This window comes from Lissotriton helveticus, chromosome 7, assembly GCF_964261635.1.
Source record: "Lissotriton helveticus chromosome 7, aLisHel1.1, whole genome shotgun sequence".
Lineage (NCBI taxonomy): Eukaryota > Metazoa > Chordata > Amphibia > Caudata > Salamandridae > Lissotriton > Lissotriton helveticus.
In genome coordinates, this window is record NC_136068.1 from 199,422,834 (window position 1) to 199,444,514 (window position 21,681).

At 44.0% G+C, this 21,681-nt stretch overlaps 1 protein-coding gene across 1 annotated transcript in view; it reads left to right on the top strand.

Annotated features, from left to right (window-relative positions):
- The window catches only part of OSER1 (oxidative stress responsive serine rich 1), a 39,395-nt gene that overhangs the window by 5,175 nt on the left and 12,539 nt on the right, over positions 1 to 21,681 (top strand). Inside the window, exons 2-3 of the mRNA XM_078651947.1 lie at positions 11,917 to 12,033; positions 13,360 to 13,464. Of these exons, the coding sequence (XP_078508073.1) occupies positions 11,957 to 12,033; positions 13,360 to 13,464 (182 nt within the window). The 5' untranslated portion in view covers positions 11,917 to 11,956. The remainder of the gene's footprint in view (positions 1 to 11,916; positions 12,034 to 13,359; positions 13,465 to 21,681) is intronic.

Sequence of the window (21,681 nt, forward strand, 5' to 3'; positions counted from 1 at the left end):
GAGGGGCTAGAGTTATTCTAGAACTTTCCTGCATCCAGCTTCTCTTCGTGACCCACTTAGTTTCTGTTTTGCTTTGCAATCCATTATGAAATGCTTTTCTTTCCCACAGCCTTTGCATATTTGTCCTATTAGAAGGACATTTATCTTCATGTGGGAAGGAGACTTCACAGCGGAAACACAATTTCTTTCTCTTTGGTGACATCGCTTAGTGGGCCTATGCCTTGTGTTTTCTACTTACTTTTCATGCTCAATGCTGATTTTATTTTGGGGTTTTCTAGCTTCCATATCAACAGCTTGTGGTTGCCAATGGCCAGACAAGCACTCTGAGACCATGTGCCAGGAGCCCCTGGACGATGCCATTTTGAACCAACCCAGAGGCCTGGGCAGGAAGGAGGGAGCAGGGGGCAGAGAAGTGATGTGTCGCTGTGTGATAGGGCAAACAGACTTCCTGCCAGCCCCCTCCCCAAATCTTTAAAAATAACTTGCGCAGGAAGAGGAGCTCCCTGGGGTGTGGTCTGCTGAGGCAGAGGGTGCTGGAACCTGGCGCAATGGGCAGTTGGAAGGAGGAACCTCCTAACTGTCCCAGGGTCCTGAACAGCGCCAGGAGAAGAAACCAGGACCAGTGCGCAGAAGCAGGGGCCTCTGCGCAGGGAGAAGAGTGGCCCAGGAGGAGAGCCAGACGAAAGGCTGGCGCTGGGAGCCAGTGAAAACAGCTCCCTGCTGAATTCACCCTCTGTGAGCCCAAGAGGGCATCGAAAGTGCTCCCAGAGGCTGGGGAGCGCAACCAGGAGCAAGAAGAGACCAAGATCACCAAAATCGGCCGCATGGGGGTTGAGATATGCCCCCCAGAAGGTAGGCGACCGTTGCCCTCTAATTAGACCGACGACGAAGTGCATGGGGCTCCGCCGTCGGTCTCAAGGGTGCCCTGGGGTGGGTCAGGTCCTTGGGGCTGCCCCCAGCAGGAGGGAAGCCGAGGAGCGCCGTCGCACTTCCTGTGAAAATGCCCAGCAGGGGGGCCAGGAGCCCACCCTGGCCCCCGCCGAAGATCGAGGCGGGCGTGGAGCCCACCGCGCCCCTGCAAGGAGGTCTTTAGGGGTCCGGGGCCCCATGCCTGGGCCCGAAGCAAAGTCTGGGGGCGCTGTCGCGCTCCCTGTGAAGTCGAGCCCGGGGTACCAGGAGCCCACCCTGGCCCCCGAAGAAGATGCCCTGGGGCCCGGGACTCCAACCCCGGGCCTGATTCCAAGCCGGGGAGCTCCGTCATGCTCCCCGTGAAGATGGCCCCCAGGGGGCCTGGTATCTCCAACTTCGGGCCCCCATCGGATGCGGTGAGGGGAGAGTGCCGTCGCACTCCCCGTAGCCGAGTAAAGGAGGTGGGAGTACCGTCGCACTCACCCGGGCCTTTAAAGTCTGTCCAAGCTGCTCCATTTGAGTTGCCAACAACCATCCTCCATGGCATACTGATTCTCCTGTGGAGTGGGAGGTGGGATGAAGAAATTGAACATTATAGCTCAGGTGTGTGGAATTTAATAAAATATCTTGTTGGCCATAGGATAGGTTGCTTCATAAATCTACTTGTCCTGTAAAAAAAAAAATCTACTTGTCCCGTTGGTGTGACAAATTGTGGCAGAAGTCTCATTATATAAGAGGTTTTATAATTGCCTTTCTGACTGATAGGTCTAATACTATATTTAGGGTTTGAATACTAGCAATATCCCTATTTTGCTACCTTGCCGCTGATCTAGATACTGGAGCTGGAGGTAGCGGTAAGCAATAATTCCAGGGTTGCAATGCCCCTTTTGAGTTTGCGCAAACCTTCTAACTTGCATGTTTTAAGAGTTTTTGCCAGCTTCTCTAATATTTTTCCATACGTAGAAATTTTGTATATTTACTCCTGGCAAGGGCAGAAGTAAATCTTCTTCAAGGATTCGGGGGGGGGGGAATGTGGTTGGAGGGAAAGTGAACCGATAAACGCACTACAGATTTTCGCATGAGCAAATGTTCACATGCATATTTGCTCATGCTAAAATAAAGTTCACAAAGAGCTAGGCAACTAATTAGGTATGGCGTTAACCAAGACCTTTTTGTTTTTATAAAAATTCTAGCTCTATCCATCTATTGGCTAGCTTCACTTGTGAAAGAGCAAATGCTATCAATCCAAGGAGCATATCTGCACCCTAAGTAGTTTTGTTCAGTGCCAGGAACTATTGAGGCAATGTGTTTTTTTGATTTTGTTTTTTTTTATGCCAAAAATACTTTTGCTTTTTGACAATGTTTGTTACAATGGTGAGGGTCCGGCAGCTCCCACAACTATAAAGTTTTACAAAGGCCATGTCAAAACAAGACCTGCATTGACTAAACCAAACAACTGACCACTAGTGTGAGACGTCTTGGCATTGCCAATGCTTGTGCCTCCCCCATATTACCAATAATTTTGTTGAACATGGTTACACTGTTTTCTTTTTTTTTTTTTTTTTTTTTTGTTTTCATTGTGAATATTTTGGCGAAATAGTGTACATCAATACATTTGACTAAATATTGCTTCAAATAAATGGTGCCTGAAAGTTCACAGTAGTTTAGGAAAACATTTTTTTCCTAGTTGCATATTTTGTGAACAATTTATTTTTAAACCAAAGAATAATCCATCTTGCTTTCAAGCTTCCGCAAATATTTGCATCTAATCAGAAAGCATTCTGGGAGCATTATACATAGCCTCATGTTGTGAAACTTTGCAAACGTGTGAGCACTTTTTAGGTCTCGCACCTGCGACGCAGGGCAAAGCCCTGTCGCAGCGAGAGCCCTATTTTCGGCGGCTCTGCTTACAAGGGGACGAGATGGGCACGCCCAGCATGCCTGAATCGGATCAGGTCGCGCGCGTTCACCATCTCCTGTCTCCCTTGAAAGCCTCCAACACACACAGCCACCCCCCCCCTGCTTACGCACAGGCATGCGCGCACACACAGACACACATGCACACATACAGAGACACCCTCCCGCCGCACACACACGAGCGCACAGAGACATACCCCCTCCACCCCCGCCACCCCCAGTACAAGTAACACTCACTGCATCGGCGTCACTCCAGACTTCTGCAGCCTCCGCGGGGCTCTCCCTCGGGCATGGGAGCCCCGCGTCACCACTGCTCCTCTGGCCAGCCCCTCCGTGGGCGTGGGCTTCCCCCAGAAGACGGAAGTCCCGCCCCACGACAGGTTTCGTTTTCGGCAGTGCACGCGCACGTCTTTTGTTAAGAGTTAACGAGCAGGTAATCACTGGCTTTATGTCCTGCTGCCGGGGAGGATTCTAGTTTTTTTGCTTCTATCCCTCTCTTTTGTTCTCTTCCTGTGATCCTTGTTTCATAACCTGAACAGTATTTTACTCTGAGTAGTAATATGCACACCGTCCTATTAGGATATTTTTGGCGCTTGAGGATGAGTAAGGTAGAGTAGCTTTTTTTAATATTTTGCGGGCGAGGTTGGTTTTCGTATTCGTTTTTGTGCCAACATTTCGTGGGATTGTTTTCAGTGTTGTCACAATCACAAGTCGTATGCAAAGGTATTACAAGAAGATGCTATTTGAAAGCTCCTCTGTCAAGGCTTTTCGCTGACATCTCCGCACTCATGCTGGTTTATTTACACTTCAAAGGAATCGCTCCTCCGCGCAATGCCAGAGCTTCTTTTAATGGCTCCTTTGCTCGCACTCCCCCCCCCCCCCCCCCCTTCTCTGCTTTAATCAGGCTCCTTTGTTTGTACTCACTCCACCCCCCCTTCTCGTCACCAGACTGCCTAGCAGTCTCAGATGCCGGAAATCGGTTGTGGTTACATGCACTTCCACGTTTATATGGTCTGCCACTCTTTTCTTGTGCTCCACGTTGCTCCCTCTAGCAAGTTTGTTTTTCTCTGCCCTGCAACCGCACCCTGCATGTTGCTGCCCCACCTGTGACCCCTGTGTTCCTTCCACCCCGCTGGCACCCCTGTGTTCCTTCCGCCCTGCTGGCACCCCAGTGTTGCTTCCATTCAGTTTGCACTCCTGTGTTGCTTGCACCCTTGTGTTGCTTCCATCTCGCTTGTACCACATGTTTCTAATGCCAGTCGTTCCCCCGTGTTGCGTTCACCTTACTCTTGTCCCTGTGTTGCTTTCATCCCACTCGTTCACCTGTGTTACTTTCATCCCACTAGTTCCCCTGTGTTACTTCCACGCTACTCGTGCCTGTTTCACTTCTGCCCCACCTTTCCCCTATATTGCTCTCCTCACCTGCTCCCACATGTTGCTTCCCCACTCCAACGCCTCGTGTTGCTCCCCAACCCTCCTAAAAAGAAATGCGTTTGCAAATGTTTTCTTTTTATTTGCTGATCCAACTTGGATCACTAAAAAAAGAAAAAAAGCACTGCGTCAATTTGAGAGTGCATGCGTGATGCGTTACAGGATTGTTAAAAATTATTCATCAATCATGATGCGTAGCTTCGTGGATGATGTACATCATCGCTAAAAATCGCTGGCAACGCTAATAGGTCCTTAAGATGAAATCAATTGGCTTTGCTAATGCTTGTTTTTCCTAGCCAGGGTAGAGGGGGTTCAGATCTGAAAAGAACAAAAGACGTGCCTCTTTGACGTTACTGTTATCTGTTGTATCGCTTCTAGGATGATTCTGTCTCTCAATAATGCCTAACGTACCACTAACATCACAGTGCTTTCTGCTTTGGTGCATGTGTTTTCCAGCTGTCTCCCTAGTGTTCTTCTCTTCTCTCTTCACGCTCCGTGTTGCTGTCTCTCCTTTTTCTTTGCCCCTGCCCCCCTCTTTGATGCACATGCCTGACTGTGATTCTCTCCAAGCGTTGCTTTGTGGCCCGTGTGCTTCTTTCCCCACTTCCATCTAAGCTGTACATGGCTCTCTTCTACCTTTTTGCTTTTCTCCTCATGTGCTTCTTGCTATCTCGTTTGCTTTCCTCCACCCCACAACCTATGCCCTCCATGTTGGTTCCCCCACCCATGCTCTGTGTTGCTTCCCCACACCCCCACACCCTCATACCCCCACACCCTCACTCACACCCTCACTCACACCCTCACTCCAGCAAAGCATAACAAAACATAGCTTAACCTCATAAGAGCGTAGAACGTTCAGCGCCCAGTGCTGAACGTTCGAATAACGAATGCTGGCCCGTCGCCAACGGTCGTGCGCAGCACTGGGGAGGTAGTGCACGTGACGACCGTTGGCCGACGGCAGCGCTTAAGGGGATAGCATAACAAAACACAGCATAGCATAACAAAAAAAAGCATAGGATAGCAAAACCAAAAAACATAGCATAACAAAACAAAATATAGCATAACAAAACACAACATAACAAAACATAGCATGACAAAACAAAGCATAGCATAACATAACAAAGCATAGCAAAACAAAACAGCATAACAACAAAAAATAGCATAACAAAAAACAAATCATACAATAACAAAACATAACAAAACATAGCAAAACACATAGCATAGCACATCAAAACATAGCATAGCACAACAAACCTAGCATGCATAACAAAACATAGCATGGCAAAGCACAGCATAGCATAACACAGCATAGCATAACACAGCATAGCATAGCAAAACAAAGTATAGCATAATAAAACACAACAAAACATAGCACTGCATAACAAAGCATAGCACAGCATAACAAAGCATAGCACAGCATAACAAAGCATAGCACAGCATAACAAAGCATAGCACAGCATAACAAAACATAGCACAGCACAGGGGTCTCCAACCTTTACTGTAGTGAGAGCTACTTCTGCTCAAGAAAAGTCTTTCCGAGCTGCTAGCAAATTTTAGAACTGTAAAATAGTGACTACACTATAACCACCCTAAACAGGATTATCAGTAGTGACCACCCAAGTATTCCAAGCGCGGTTACCAGCGGAAATGCCGGGGAAAACTCAATCAATATAAAATGCCTCCAGCTGACTTATGAAGTAACATTCAAATCTTGACATGTTCTGTGGCACAAAAGACAAACACAGCAGGAGGTCTCCCCACCTCAGCTTGAATGATCATTCATGATTTTTCGAAAATGCAAATTGTTCTATCAAATATAACTTTCTACTGTGGGCAAATGAACTCAAAAGAAAACCCACTTTTGAAAACAAAAACTGCCTTTGAAATATCTGTTTTCATTTTTAGAAAGTGCACAATCCCAAAACATCAGCTTCTCATTTTCATCAAGTAGTCCCATATACAAGTGCCTCTTATGGACAGACTGTTTTGAATACCCAGGTATACAGTCATATGCCATAGCACCACGTTGCCTGCATTATGCCAGCAATACCCAACATTATACTAGGGCCACATTATACCAGTCATGACCATTCTTATGCCAGGAATAGGTACACGGAGTCATACCCTTAGTATGTCAATGATGGCTGCCAGTGAACCACAACTAGACCAAGAATACCCCAAATACGTAAGGATGACCATTATTATGCTATTTGCACTATTCTGCCAGGAATGGCAACAACAAAGATAACACCCTTATGATGGGGACTACCATACACATTTGGTGGTCCTTGACACCAGGCGTAGCTTTCAGGAAGCAAAAGTGTTTATTATGGACGTACACAAATACTGAGGAGTCTCTTAATTTTCTCTGGTCTGGATCATGCCCTGTTCTCCTTAGGTCTTGGGCTGATCTTGCACTCAACTGACACGTGTTCACTCTGACTCCTGCAGTCCCACACCTTGGTGGGTCAGCACTGATTACTTCTCAGGCTACTTCTGCCATACTTCTTTTAAGGTCCACTGTTCATCCACATGTTGTGACTGATAAAGCAGGGACTACAACATGATCAGTCTCCTTGTGGCTTAGGTATATTGAGATTGGATACAGACTGTCACGTGGGAGGCCCTACAGGCACTGTGTCCTTGAGTGTTAGAATGAGTTACTGCCATAGGTTTAGCTGGCTGTCACTCTGAGGGTCTTGAGATTAGCAGTGCTACCTTTTTTTAATAAGCAACTACTCTCTGAATTAGATACTGGCCTTGACTTCACCACTGTGAGCTACTTTGAAGGTACTGGTGAGCTGCCAGTAGCTCCCGAGCTACTCGTTGGAGACCCCTGGCATAGCATAACAAAACATAGGATAGCAAAACATAGCATACATCATCACTCCGCACCACCACGGCATCACTCAGGGGCACCACAACATCGCTATGCGCTACCACAGCATCACTGAACACCACAGCATCACTCGTTCGCCATCACATCACTCCGCGCCACCACAGCATCAGTCTGTGCAACCATTCAACAACACCTGGTTAAAATATGTTCTCTCAATGTTTCAAGCTTTATTACAAATGTAACAAAAAGATGTTAATATTTCACTTCTGCTCTTGGTTTTTTGGTTACAATAAAATGCACTGAACATAATCTTCACAAAAGTTATTTACAAAACTTTAAGCTATTGCCCTTATAAATTACAATAACTTATTAAAGTATTAATTATTGATAAAAAATTTAAAACCATTGTTATTTGTAATATCAATACATGTAAGTCACGTAAATACAACACATATTGCATGACAAATGCTATAGGTGTCACATTTGCGAAAGTTATAACTATTGGCATTGTAAATGACAAAGCTATTAATTTTGTTACTTTCAAAAACAAAACATAAATAAAAAATGTGTCATTTACAATCCCAATAGCTCAAACTTTCCTAATGCGAGACTTCTTGCATTGCAAATGCTTGTTTTTACTGGAACCACTAGCAATAGTGCAGTCCGAACTTAAAAAATGAATTTATAGTGCTCACCCTAATAATAAAGTCTTTGCATTAATGAACCACAAGTACAAGTTTGAACAGCATTAACATATGGCCCAATATTATCTCCTCTCAAAACAATTCCCTGTCCAACAACATAGTGTGATATTGATACTGGCAGCCAACGTGTTTGTGCTGCAGGGAATTTGGCCTACTTGTCCCAAGGACAAAATAAACATGAGAACTTGTTGTCATTGATTCCCAAACAATATATACTGTGCATCGGACTCAGAGAGGTACTAATGTTGGCTCCCTCTCATGCTGCATAGTGTAAACCGCCCACTTGTGTGAAATAGATAATTATTATTGTAGCAGGACTTAAAGTCTGAAGTGGAAATCTCATAGGGCTAAAGTAAAGTAGTTATTAGTTAAGAATTTGTTGGAAGTAGGTCAGTTCCTAAAGAAGAGTATGCTTTTTGGATCACTCAGCCTTCACACGGTCTACATCAGTGGCTGGGATGCATGTCCTACCTGTTCCTCCTGGTGTTTTCTGCAGCATTTGATGCCTTGTCTAACTCTGCTTATTTGGATTGGATTACAGCATTTTAGTAAATGCACTTACCTAGCTCAAATTTGTGCTTGTTGGAACACTCCCAGGTTGTTCATCTGCCGTTTCATTAGCAATTTAGATCTGTTGCTTGTGGAATGTCTCTGGATTCTTCCATAAGCCAAACTTTTTGTGTTTCGGGTGGTCTACACCCAATTTTTTTTCCTCAAGTTGGAATACAATCCAGGTCTAGCTTTCAATGCTACTATGTGAAGGTTGCCATTCGGAATAGTGCCTTAAGAACGAAAACCTACAAAACTGAAGTGGGGATCATTGGAGGCGCTTCCTCAACTGGGCCTCACTATTCTGTCCCTCTAAGCACTGCTCTCCTTCTGTCTCTTCCATACCATTAACAATGTGGATGTCTGCATAGAATAGATCATAATGTCGGCACCATTAAGTTCTTTCTGATTTTGTCATATGCTTTCTTCGAGACTGGGCCTAACCTGTCTAGTGACGTTGCCTTCCTTGAGACCTACTTGAGCTTAGTGCTCTATAGTTATATCTCAAAATACAATTTGTGGACGGGGGCAATCATTTTCGTGCCACTTAATATGAAAATCTTACATTACAACATCAATCCAACCATCTTTAATTTGGAAAACATCCGAAGACCGTGCTTCTTTGTGCAGTGGTGGTCAGTCAGCTGACTAAAAGGATCCAAGAGATTGGCTTCTGTTTTGCAAGAGTTGTGCTTTTTAGATTGTGATATCACAATTAGATAGTTATTCTGAAACAAGTGTTCTTTATTTTGCACACCTGGCTCAAGGTTTTTGTCAGGAATGTGGAAGAAAGCATGTTTTTGACGTTTCTCTCTCAAGCATTTTAGCATTTAGACTGCTACTGTGTTAATACAGTATGCATTTTTGTAAGGGAGACGTACTTGCTTGTCCTGCTGATTGACTAGTGTAGCTTTCATACTGAAACATGTCGGTGAATAACACTAATCTTTTATAGACTTCAAATTGTACTGATGTGAGGCCGGGGCTGAGCCTCCGTGCGAGTCACCAGGCGGGCCTTCTATGGTGCCCTGCTTTTCTGTTCCCACAGCTTTTGTTCATCAGGGTTGTCTTCCCTGGTTACAGGAGGGCTGGAGCCAGCACAGATTTTGAAGATACCCATGCAAGATAAATATACACAGACCTAATCATAATGAAACTCATTTTTATAGTAATTAGCCTGAAAGTCTGGCTCTCCTAGACCTTTTCTGACCAACACTGGCCTGAAGATCATTCACAGTGTAGGTTTAATAATGATGTCATGGGCGAACTTTCTTTCCATATATTAGTTGTAGTTATTTTATCGTTGTGAATTGGTGTCGGGTTAGAAACCAAGAGATTTTTTTTCGTCTCCTGAAATAAAAGGAGCTTGTTGCTGACGCAAGCTTTTCTGTTTATCCCTCCTCAATGGTCTCCAAGCAAATAATGCTGTAGGGTCGACTAGCTTGAGTCAAGAAGACCTGAAAAACCGGAATGTTTGATGTTCAGTCTGATATCGCATACAATAGTTTGTAGGAGTTCTGCCTGGGGTTGTGAAGCGAAAGACCTATAATTCGAGTGTCTTTGTCAAAATGTATGGTAGGCACATCTAGTTGAGTTATGAATTCAGTTAATGTAAACTGCAAGAAATGACCTTTCACTAAATGCTACATGTAGACTCGAGTAAAACCGTAAATACCTTTATCTAACATAGACTTATCAAATGTTGCCTTTCTATGTGCTAGGTTAGAAACCTTTTTTACTGATAAAAGGAATCTGCAATGTATACTCCTGAGCGGAGGAAGAGGACGCTGCTAAGGCAGCAAACGACTACGTGACATCAGGTCAAAATAGACCCAGAACTAAGCAACATAGTCTTTAAAAAAAAAAATTAAAAAAAATTACAATGTGTATATAGGCATTGTCACATCTTTTTGTCTCAAGTGATCTTCCTTATTATGACGTTTTTATTTGTTTCAACTCTACCACATCTTATCATTAGGCACCTGGTTGGTTTCATGCATATTGTAAACGCAATGTCTTACAAACATTTGCACGGTGTATTGAGAAGTGTGCCCTGTGCACATGTTTATTTGTTGACTAATTGCATGGCACTTCCTTCCAGGAAATACACATGTTTAGGTGCTTCCTTTGGCGTGGGTACTTCTGACTCACTCATGTAGGAATGAGTCAGTCCTTGTTTGCCTAACTGTTTTTTCTGTGGCACGTGGATCCGAGCAGTCGCCTACAGAAGTAGGCGGGGACGCAGAAAATGATCTGGAGGATTAAGATGCGCCACATGCTCGAAGGACAGCTGATGGGCACAGGCAGAAATGAGGAAACCAATATGATTGAACCAGTCTCTAAAGAGGTCTATATAAGCAAACGAATTTGAACAGGAAGCAACTAATGAGCGTAGATCTAATGGAATTGACAGCCAAATAGCATAAAAGGCCATTGATGTTGAATTGCAGATCCCATTGAAGTTTAGAAAAAATTGTTGAATTGGAGATTAGCTTTCTCCTGTTTGGGAAATAGCAGAGATGACTTAGTTCATAGAAAGAGGAAATGTGGGAATTTGTTTAAAGACTTGGTGGACCTGGCTGTTTGCAAAATTTGAAGTAAAAAATCAAACAAACCAGTGTCCTCCTTTAATAAGGTCTCATGCAGGTATGTGAATGTTGAGTTTTTTTTTAAAATGCAGCCGCGAGGACAGAAAAGTTCAGTCTGAGCTAGATTTTAGCCTTCATAATCCAAGCCTTTAGTATAGAAAACATGAAACAGAACTCTGAAAACCAGAAAAGAGAAGAATCTGAATATGTGGCAAAGAATTAGATGTGGGCTTTTAAATAGAATGTAAAGGTAAGATAATTAGACCTGGAGACATGAGGCCTGCTATTTAGTAGCTAACTGACTTTGGAACCCGAGGACAAGCTTTCTAACTTTCCAGTGATCAATTATGGTTTGATAACTGGCAAATCATTTACTCACACTGTAATTTTCTGATGTAGGTACCGCAACTTTATTAAATTAATGTGTGAAATTCCCGATTCTTGCAGTCCAGTTTCAAGCTCCCCATTCTACACAGGAAACCATGTACAGCAAATGTCTCAACTATGAGTTACTCCAGTGTTAATACAGAAGTTCTCCATCAGTCGTTCTTTTGCTTGGATCCAAGTATACTGTGCATATTGTTTCTGGCATGAGATAACATTAATCTTTATAACAAAGACGCAACCAGCCCCTCACTTTCCCACGCCGATCTGTGTTGATCGCCAACAGTAATACTCATGGAATTGTAAAATCTGACAAAAAAAGATTGATAGTTGTACCTTGAGCCATCGATGCCCAAGTGCAAGAGTGGCGAGATGCTGGTGCTTGGTATATGAAATATGGATTAGCCTAGCCTATGGAGATTTTCGAGGCTGTGTTTTTTTTTTTAACACAAAATTGAACTGAATTCATAACCTGCTGCTGTTGAGTCTCAAACAAATCCGTTTTCACTCTATTTAAGTTTGCTGTGTGAACTACAAAACAGTTGGCTCGAGCAAAACCAGTATGTTCACCCTTTTTTCGCTGGTTTTATTTCAGATTTCCTTATCAGTTGGGGATTGTGGTTAAACAGTTGAGCATGGAGCCTGACGCTAAAGATGGGGAAGAGGAGAATCTGCAGACTGCATTTAAAAAGCTCCGGGTGGATGCTGATGGGTAATTATTCTGTGCAGTTTAATTAAGGTCTGCATCCGCGTTTTTGGCAGTTAATGTCTTGTGTGTTTAAGGAATCCAGGGGCAGATGTATCGAGCACTTTTGAGTTCGCAAAAGGGCAGATTTGCACAATTTGCCCATTTGCGAACACAAAAATTGCTTTTCCAATGCAGCAAACCTAATTTTGCGATTCGGTAACCAGTTACCGAATTGTTAAATGGGTTTGCTATTTAGTATTAGCAAGGGGCGTGTTTAGGGCGTCCCTTCCTAATACCGAATCGCATCGGTATGTATGAATGTTTTGTGACCTCAATTGCGGTCGAAAACCATTCGCATTTTACCACCTACTTCAAGTAGGTGGTAACCCATTCGCAAATAGGAAGGGGTACCCAAGGGACCCCTTCCCCTTTGTGCTCTTAAAAACTATTTTAAGAGCAGGCAGTGGTCCCAGGGACCACTGCCTGCTCTTAAAAAATGAAAAGAAAGCTTTTCATTTTACGTTCTGTAAAGCATCTCATTTTCCTTTTCAGGAAAATGGGCTGCTTTACAACAAACAAAAATTGCTTTATTGAAAAGCAAACACGGACATGGGGGTCTGCTGATCTCAGAAGGCAACCATCCCTGTGTTTTTTGCGATTCCTAGGGGGTCGCAAATTGCGACCTACCTCATTAATATTCATGAGGTAGGTCGTTTGCAACCCCTTAGGAATCGCAAAAGGTGTACTATACACCTTCATACATTGCATTTTACGATTTCTTAATTGGGAATCCTTGTGATTCGCAATTAGGTAATCGGAAAATGATAGATACATACATCTGGCCCCTATTCTGTATAAAGGTGTGTTGCATTTTAATATGCACATCACTGAACGAAAGAACACAGATGTTTCCAGACAGCTTTTTCACAGAATGTTGGGGCTCTGAAGAAGGCTACTGAGAAAAGGACCCCTTGATGTTTAATGTTCATTGGTACTGTTTTTCACTGTGATCTGCTTCTTGTGCCAAATGCAATACAAATCTACGTGCCATTTTGCGAGTTGCACTAACATTATTTTGTATTTTCGACCTCGACCTAGCTATTGCTTTTTTGACTTAAAATGTTGTCTTAAAGCCTTCCATTGCCAATTCCAACTAACCCAAAAATAAAACATTCCTTTTCAATTTCACATTTTTGGACTTATTTCCCAGATAAAGCACATACATAGGGCATTTGGTGCCCTCTAAATATCAACAGTGCTATTTTTTTTCGTGCGAGGAGTGAACTGATTTGTAAGAAAACTGACATTTAGGTTTCTGGTCTCTAATACCCCCGTTTTATTTTTTTGTAGGTCTACTGTATGTCTTTGTGAAGGAACAAGTCGAACATCAATCAGAGCAACTGCAGAAGAAATAAAATCCAAAGGTCTATGTCCTTCCAAAGAAAGTTGGCACGGGTAAGAAATGAACAGTTTTTCTGTTAATTGGACATTCATTCTTAGATCCATGTTTAAGTGGTGATTGATAAATTTTGTTGGTAGTTGTGGCATGTTTGTACCATACAGCACACATGATTAGCAATAGCACATGATTAAAAGTTCTATGTTAATAACACTATGTACAAAGAGAACTATTATTCTGAAGTGAAAGTTAAGTGTGAGAAAACATGCTATACATTTACACGATTGTCTTTGGAATACCTTGAACTCAGTTGAACTATATTGCATTGAAGGATGGATGTTCCTTGATGCCTTGCTTCTGCATAGCGTGAATGATGCACCCTACTTTAAGTGATTCGGTTCCCACGTCAATCTGATGAGCTGCTCCTAGATCCTGCGTTGATTCTCTTTGTTTGTCTCTTGTACACCACCATCTGAGCAATTGGTAGCCCTTCTGTGTGCTCCTTCCTGCCAATTCTTTTAACAGGAACAAGGGCTATCCTGCCCCACTCTTTGTGAAATGACTCTCTTGATATTGTACTTTTAGCCCAGAGTAAAAACCTCACCTTATGCTTCCATGAGATCAACACCCTTGCCCTACTTCAGGGACCCTCAGTCAGTCAAAACGTCGCCGATGACATCACCCCCATCATTTTCTGCTTTTTTCATTCCTCCTATCCTCCACAGCCCATACCCAGCCTCCACCATTGTTCACGGTGTTCCGGAGGACTCCACATTATAGAAAAGTTAAGTCCTATCAGGATTTAGCTTTGCACGAGGAATCTTCATGTTGTTTACCACCTAGAGTTCCATGACATTATATACTAAGACCATCTCAATTGGATAACCATTCCTCTCCAACTACATTGAGGTCGAGTAGTGAAAGCTTCCTCTAGGACAGGAGCCCCCACCCTTTTGTAAGCAGGGAGCAACATGTGTGTCAGTTGAAATGATAACCGAATATGAGTGCACAGATGTGTTGCTAAAATGATTAAAACACAAGCCAGTCCTATAAGGAACATTGTAGGCAGAATTAATCCATGTAAATTAGATGTAATTTCCATTATTTGGGGGCCAATTTAGTTTAAAGACCATCTATATTTCAGGCCCAGTGTGTGGTCCGTAACCACTAATCAAAATTTCATCTAATTTAAAAACCAGACTACAGAGAGTAAGGGCTTTTATCCACAAATTGTTTTAAAAAATTTGAATTTTCCAGGGTATTTTATGGTGACAAAAATTGTCAATATTGGTCTGATTGATAATTGAATCTTGCCAAAGTCCGGTAACACGTTTTTCCTCAATGCCCTAATTATAACACATTGCAGATTTCTGTTATACACCTTTTACTAATCTCTGCAAGCGTTCACAAGTCCCACAATATTCAGTTTTTAAAATTCCATAATAGCCCTCTAGAGCCACTGACTGGTTTGGTTACACCATTTTAAGATGCAAGTTTAGATTTGTTTTCCTTACAGCTCCTGAATCGGAGCGGTCCTGGGTGAGTGCATCTTTGTAAGATCCATGCAGTCGACTATGAATTGTGAGGCAGACATATGGTGCGTTTGACAGTCCCACAGTTTACCTAGATGCAACTGGCTGAGGAGCTGCACTTTCACTGACTAGTTTTTAGTGTTATTACCCAGAGTCCGCCTCCGGGCATGGTAGGCAGTTTGATCCATGGTTGTAGATCCTGCCGTGGGGCGATCAAGGCACATCATCAGGTCTCACCAAGGCAGTGCATGCGCTGTCTCTTCAAGACTCACTGTATCTAGGGTATGGGCTTAAAAAAAACACCCATCTTTTTCGTAGCTTCCTCTTACTTAATCTTCATGTTAATTATTGAGAGCAATTCTTTTTTTGTTTGGTTTGTCTGCCCCAGCTTGCTAAGTGTTCTGTTTACTAGTGCATGAAACTTCGGTCCACTTGCTGTCCCTTCATCTCCCCGTGCCCCCTCCTCACCCATCCCACAACACTGTTTGCAGGCCTCCACCTACCCTCCAAGGCCACTGCTCATTTTTTAGTTTGTTTAATTTTCACTTTTGCACTGCAGTGCCCTCGTTTAATCTGCCTATGCTGTCTCTTCCTCGCCCCCTCACAACACTGCTTGCCTGCCTCCACCTCAGAGATTGATGCATTGATTTTTTGTTAAGTTCGTCTGTTTAGAATGCCTCTCCTCAAGAAACAACCAAATTGCAGTTACAGATGACAAGTGTTCTCCCTTTTTAATAGGTCATCAGGTATAGGTTTATATACAGCCAGCCGACACGTGTTTCATTGTAGAAAAGGCAAAATTCTACAAATCTTCAGGGCTTAGTGGCTGAATCCAAAGTAAGATAGGCCCAGTTCCGGTGATAATTCCAACCCGGAAGGGTAACCGAATTCTTAGTCAAAAGGTTAGGACGCCAGTTTACTGAGATCCAGCAACGAGTCTAACCGTGACTGGCACTTACTCGTGCTTTACCGGTCAACTACCGGTTCGCCATCCCAGATACCTGGCCACTCTACTTTATAGGTGCACGATTTAATACGCGTTTAATAATTTGGACTCGTGGATTCTGGCGGCCTCATACTTTAAGTGAGATTGCAATACATGCTTTTCCTCGAACACTACTTATCCTTGATCAGCTACCCTTTTGACTCAGAATTCGGTGCGCAGGACTTTAGTTAATTTGTGAATGTGTGGCGTGTGCCACACGGATAGAGGGGTTTGAGGGTCTCCCCTCCCTGTCGGCACCATTCCCAACACTGATACTTAATACGGAATATACGTTAAAAGTGCCTGAGCGCCATTACTTCCTGCCTACTAAAACCCGTTTCTTTCCTCTACAGATGACAAGTCTGTCATCCACAGTGACATCCATGTGTTTTGTGTGTGAAACCAGTTCAGCCTGCAGCGCGCATACCAATATTTCCCATGTAGCCATTGCACTATTTTGGATTTAGATAACCAAAGTGTCACATTATCTGAACCCGTCTTACAATGGAACATCCAGACTTCACAAATAATACGGATGTTGTCAGATGGAGACTAGGAAGAGGACGGGGACAATGTAGAATATATTTAGTCGGACGCTTCTTCATATGTTTTTTAGTTTACCGAAAAGGGACCTCCTTGACGTATCTGTTAGTGTGGCAGGCCTATGTGAGCTGTGGGGGGCACTACTAACACTGCTCTAGGGCAGCGACCATGTCGGTCACACTACTTCACAAGAAGCTCACAATATGCAGGGGACGGGGTTTCATGAACATGTTATTATACTTAAGTGGATCATTCAAAAACAGATAATTTCATCAAATGGCACTGATATTGATATATATGTAATGTTTGTGCCAAGTGTGCAGCAGTATACTGACCATGATGCAGTTATTTGGATGTGATCTGGAGGTTAGGAAAACATGGTAGTGGGAGCAATGACGTGGTTTAAATTCCATTAATTATTTTTGATGTTCCTTGCATCCGCTACCACGTCTTTGCTGGCACTGGTATATTGGTATAAAAAAAGGTGCAGTACCTTATGTGGCCAAAAGAGGTCCCAAGGGATACCTAGTGACAGCCTGTGGTACTGCACCTTTTTCCTGCTTAGTGCACATTAGAACAGTAAATGTTGCTGTACCCACAATAATGGACTGCATAGGTAAATACATATAAGGTCCCAAAGGCGAGACCGATTGCATTGCAAATGCTTGTTTTTATAAAGAAACTTATGTTTGAACCCTAGTGGTGATCTCAGCAATGAACGTAGGCTGCAAACGAAATATGAAGGGGGAAGGTGGAACGTAACATTCCTAGAATATCCCACTGTCTCAGTAAATAGTTTTTTAAAATTATTCCCTTAATATGTTTCTGTATTTGTTTGCTCTTAGCCGTTTTCTAAAATATCCCACTAACACTTTGCGACTTTACAGAATCTCAGGGTTTCTCCTTATTATTCCATTTAATTTTTCAAGCTTGTTCAGTGGTAAAAATGCACATTCTTTTTCAATCTATAGTACATGGTTATTTCTTTTTTACATCCATTAATCACGTAGCAGACACTATTAATTTTTATTTGCAGACGTTTGCAGCTTTCCTTTGTAAAGCTCAATCCAACATACTTTATTGTTTTCTATGAACTACCTAGTGTGTACACCCTTCATGAACTTTAACATGCTCCAATTAGCACTAGGCATTCTGTTTACTTGGCTGTAGCTAGTTAAGGGCTGGTCCCACTGGACTTTACTCTGCTCGCCCTCTTGCGGTGTCGATAGTGTCTCATTTGAGCAATGAATCAAACTGTTTGCGAGGCTGGCAACACACTGGCCACATGGCAGGTGCTAGGCCGGGAGCACGAGGCCGGATGAGTAAATGCCTCAGGTCTTTGGTATGGGCCATGATGACTCACACCGGAGGAACAAGTCTTTGGGAAATGAAAGCACGGAGGACTAAAAGAAATGATGTATCAATGGAACAATTAAAAAAAATGACTGCGAGTTGGACCATCTGGTGAGCAACATTTTAGAGTCCTGTGAGCAACATGTTCGGTGCGCTCAAGGCGATGGCACTGAGCTTGGAAGACAGCAAGTGTACAAACAAAGGTAATTATACTTCATAGACTAGATCAATTTTGAGCAGAATTTCTTATAATCTTTTAAAACATATTTCATATCATCATGGTTAAGTTGAGTAGTTGTAGTAGGCAGCATCGGAAAAAAAAACATTTCTAACACTCTGAGGCTGAGTTATGACGCTTCCCCTAGTTGTAAAGCTGTACAAAAGGGGGTGGTGATGGACTGAGCATCTGAACCAATCAAACACTCACACCCAGTCAAAAGATCTGGGTTTAATCCATCACCGTTCTTTAGCCCACTCTGCCACCCTAGTGCAGACATGGCCATATGCAAATCAGCCAGACCCTGTGCCTCATGGGAACAGTCCAGCCCGAACTGCCAAGCCATGCCTTCCCTGGACCGGAAACAAGCTTCCTAGGGCCGGTTTCTGATATTCCAGCCGTCTTCAGCCAGGCTTGCTTGACTCCAGTGGCAAAGTGAGCAAGGGACTCGCGTCTGAGCATACCCTGCCAACTTACGGCAGAACAAAGCGGTACAAAAGGGGGTGGTGATGGATTAAACCCAGATCTGTTGACTGGGTGTGAGTGTTCGATTGGTTCAGATGCTTCGTCCATCACCACCCCCTGGCTGAAGACGGCTGAAATGCCAGAAACCGGTCCAAGGAAGCTTGTACTCAGTCGATTTCAGGGAATATGTGAGAGACATGCTCATGATATCTGCAGTGTTTTCCACTGCCTTAATGGAAGAGAAGTATGGTGGTCTATTTATGACCAGCGGTTACATTTGCATAATAGGCAGCCTTCCAGAGACCTGACTTTAAAAGGGGCCTAGTGTTCGTTGCAATCTCGTTAGACTATGAGCAAATAAACGGAACTGCGTGTGCTCCACACATAACCAGTTGTCCTGTTGCACACCCATGTATTGAGCCAGCTTGGTCGGAGTGGGACAGAAAACAGACACCTGCACCAACATAAACGTGGCTCCAATTAGCCAACCGCAGTTAAAGAAGTGACCCACATCTGCAAATCGGGGCAGTTTTGAACTTGTAAAGACTTGCTTTGTAGGTGATGTGGTAATTTCAGGGAATTAAAGTAAAACCAACACACCAGCCCATAAAATAGCTCCACCCACAACCAACAACTGTGCCCTGTCAGACCAGCCGTTCTGGCACTGCGATAATACCCTATAGATCAGTCCCGTCTTGTGAGCCAGGACCTTTCCAACTGGATGGGGGAGGAATAGCAAAGCTACAGCCACAGCGGCCACATTCGCAAAAGTATTGATAGGGCACCAGTGCTCTCTGCTCCCTATCTCTTCCGCTTACACACCACCCTTCCGCTTACACACCACCCCATGTTGTCCCAGCCCTTAAGTTCTGTCCACGCACTACCTCCTTTGCTCACACTTTACTGAAGCTGCTTCTCCTCAGACGTTGCACTCTACTGACACACTATGCACTGCTCGTACCATGCCTCACACGCTGCCTCCATCTGCTTCCTGTCCTCTCCGCTCAAAAACAAGCACCTGTGCTCACACCATATTCCCTCTGCTCTCCGCCCCTTCTCACTCACTATCCTCTGCTCGCAAATAGCCCAATGTGTTCTCTGATACAGATCCATCTGATCCCTGGACATTCTGCTCATACCCTGCCCTTTTTGCTCAGTCACTGCCCCTTCTGTGCCCACACTTCCCCTTTTGCTCTCACACTGCCACTCTGCTCCTTGACCCTCCGCTCACACAGTACCCCTGCTTACATTGTCAAATCTTCTCCTTGTACCAACTGCATGTACACTGCCCCCTCTGTTTACACACTGCATCACTGCGCTCTGCCCACTGTCTTCATACTACCCTTTTTCATCACACTCCCCTTTCTTCTCACACAGTTCCTTCTCCATTCTGCACCTTCTGCTCTCACATTATCCCTCTGACACCACTTCTGATCTCACATCCCCTGAGTTCAAACACTACACAATATGTTCCCTGCCCCTTCTGCCCACACACTGCCCCCTTCCAGCCATTTGTTTGTTTTGTTTGTACATAGCCCTTTTTGCTGCCACAATACCCTCTGCTCTCACACTATTTTCTGCTACCCGTCTCTTCCCCTCACACAGTGTCACTTTGCTCCCACACCACCACTCTGGTCTCATACTGCTCCTTTTGCTTCCCGTCACACTGTCCCTTCAGCTCTCTGACCTAGTAGCTCCTCGTAAAGAAGTACCATCCCTTCCCTACTGTCACTAACACACTGATCCCTTATCTTCAGTCTTCCTTAATAAAGGTGTTTTGATTACAGGGCGTCCTTTCTTCAAGAGCAGAGAGTAGAACAATGAGATTGCTCAGACCACCTAACCTGAGAAAATTACTGGGGCTCATGTTCCAGAGCCGCATAGAAGTTGATGCCCGTGGCTAAAGCAATTGTTTACAGAAATATACATGGCAAGCAAAACATGGAGTACATTTGAACACTGTATTAGATAAGGCCCAGTTACTTGGATATTCCATGCAATAGTAGAGTAGGAGCTGAAAGCAGCCTTGGAAAATGTTCATGCCACCCACTAGTATATCTATTGAGCGCAGGGAGCATGTTCTACTGTGCAAGGAATGTTTGCGGGAGGGGGGAAACTTTATTCTAGTCTGCAAGAAAATTGTGCATGTCCCCTCAGTGTTATTGCAAGACACTATAGGTGGAGAAGTGTGGCTCAATGGTTAGAGCGGCAGACCCTGATGCAGAGGTCTGGCCCGGACCAGGGTTCAATTCCCTCCTCGGCGGGTCTTGGGCTCAATTTCCACGGACCTGATCATTCTCGCCTCGGTGCCTATTCCAATCATGGGTCCCACTCTGCAACTCTGGGCAATAGCTTGCTTAATCTCCACAACGGCCCCCACAACGCTAAGGATGCCTGGCCTCCACCTTGGGGGTGCCCAGGAGTGGACACCTCACAGGGAAAGCCAGGATGGGTTCCACAGCGGTATTCGTACAAGCGCCTTGAGACCCTTGCGGGTGAGTAGTGCGCTATACAAGTATCAATTTACATTACATTTACATTATAGCTGATCTCTACAATCAAGTCATATCAACAGTGATTTTCCTCATTTGGATACATTTCCAATCTTTTGTTGCCTTATTATCCTCGCCTAATGCTGTTAGTGCTTTTGCCCATACACTCCTCAATGAAACTAGATCCCAGTTCAGCACCATCTAACAAACGCTTTCTCTCACATAGGTACATATTGCACCTGCTTCACAAAGGATCACACAAATATGCGGAAACCTACAACTCTTAGACTCCATTTTTTTATTTCGTTTTCAGCTGATTCAGCCGAAGTAAAAAAAGGCTGAGCTACAAATGGAAATCTGTGCAAAATGTACATATAAGGCTTAAATTACACGTGTACCACCAACAGAAAATCTTCCAATTTACCTTTGCATATTCCTCAAGATTTTGCCCTTTTTCCCATTGGAAGAATATTTTTAGGTCTCGGCCTGGCGAAAAGTAGCGCATGCGCTGCTCAGCCATGCAGAGGACTTTTGGAATCGATACGATTCCAGTGTGCACGCGGGGGGACAAACGAGACAAAAACGATGTGCACGCGGGTATTGGCTCCTTTACTGGCGGCGTGATACTCTGTGGACTTTTTTTCTCGCCGCCAGTAAAGCCAGTCCCCGCTGCACATCTTCTGTCC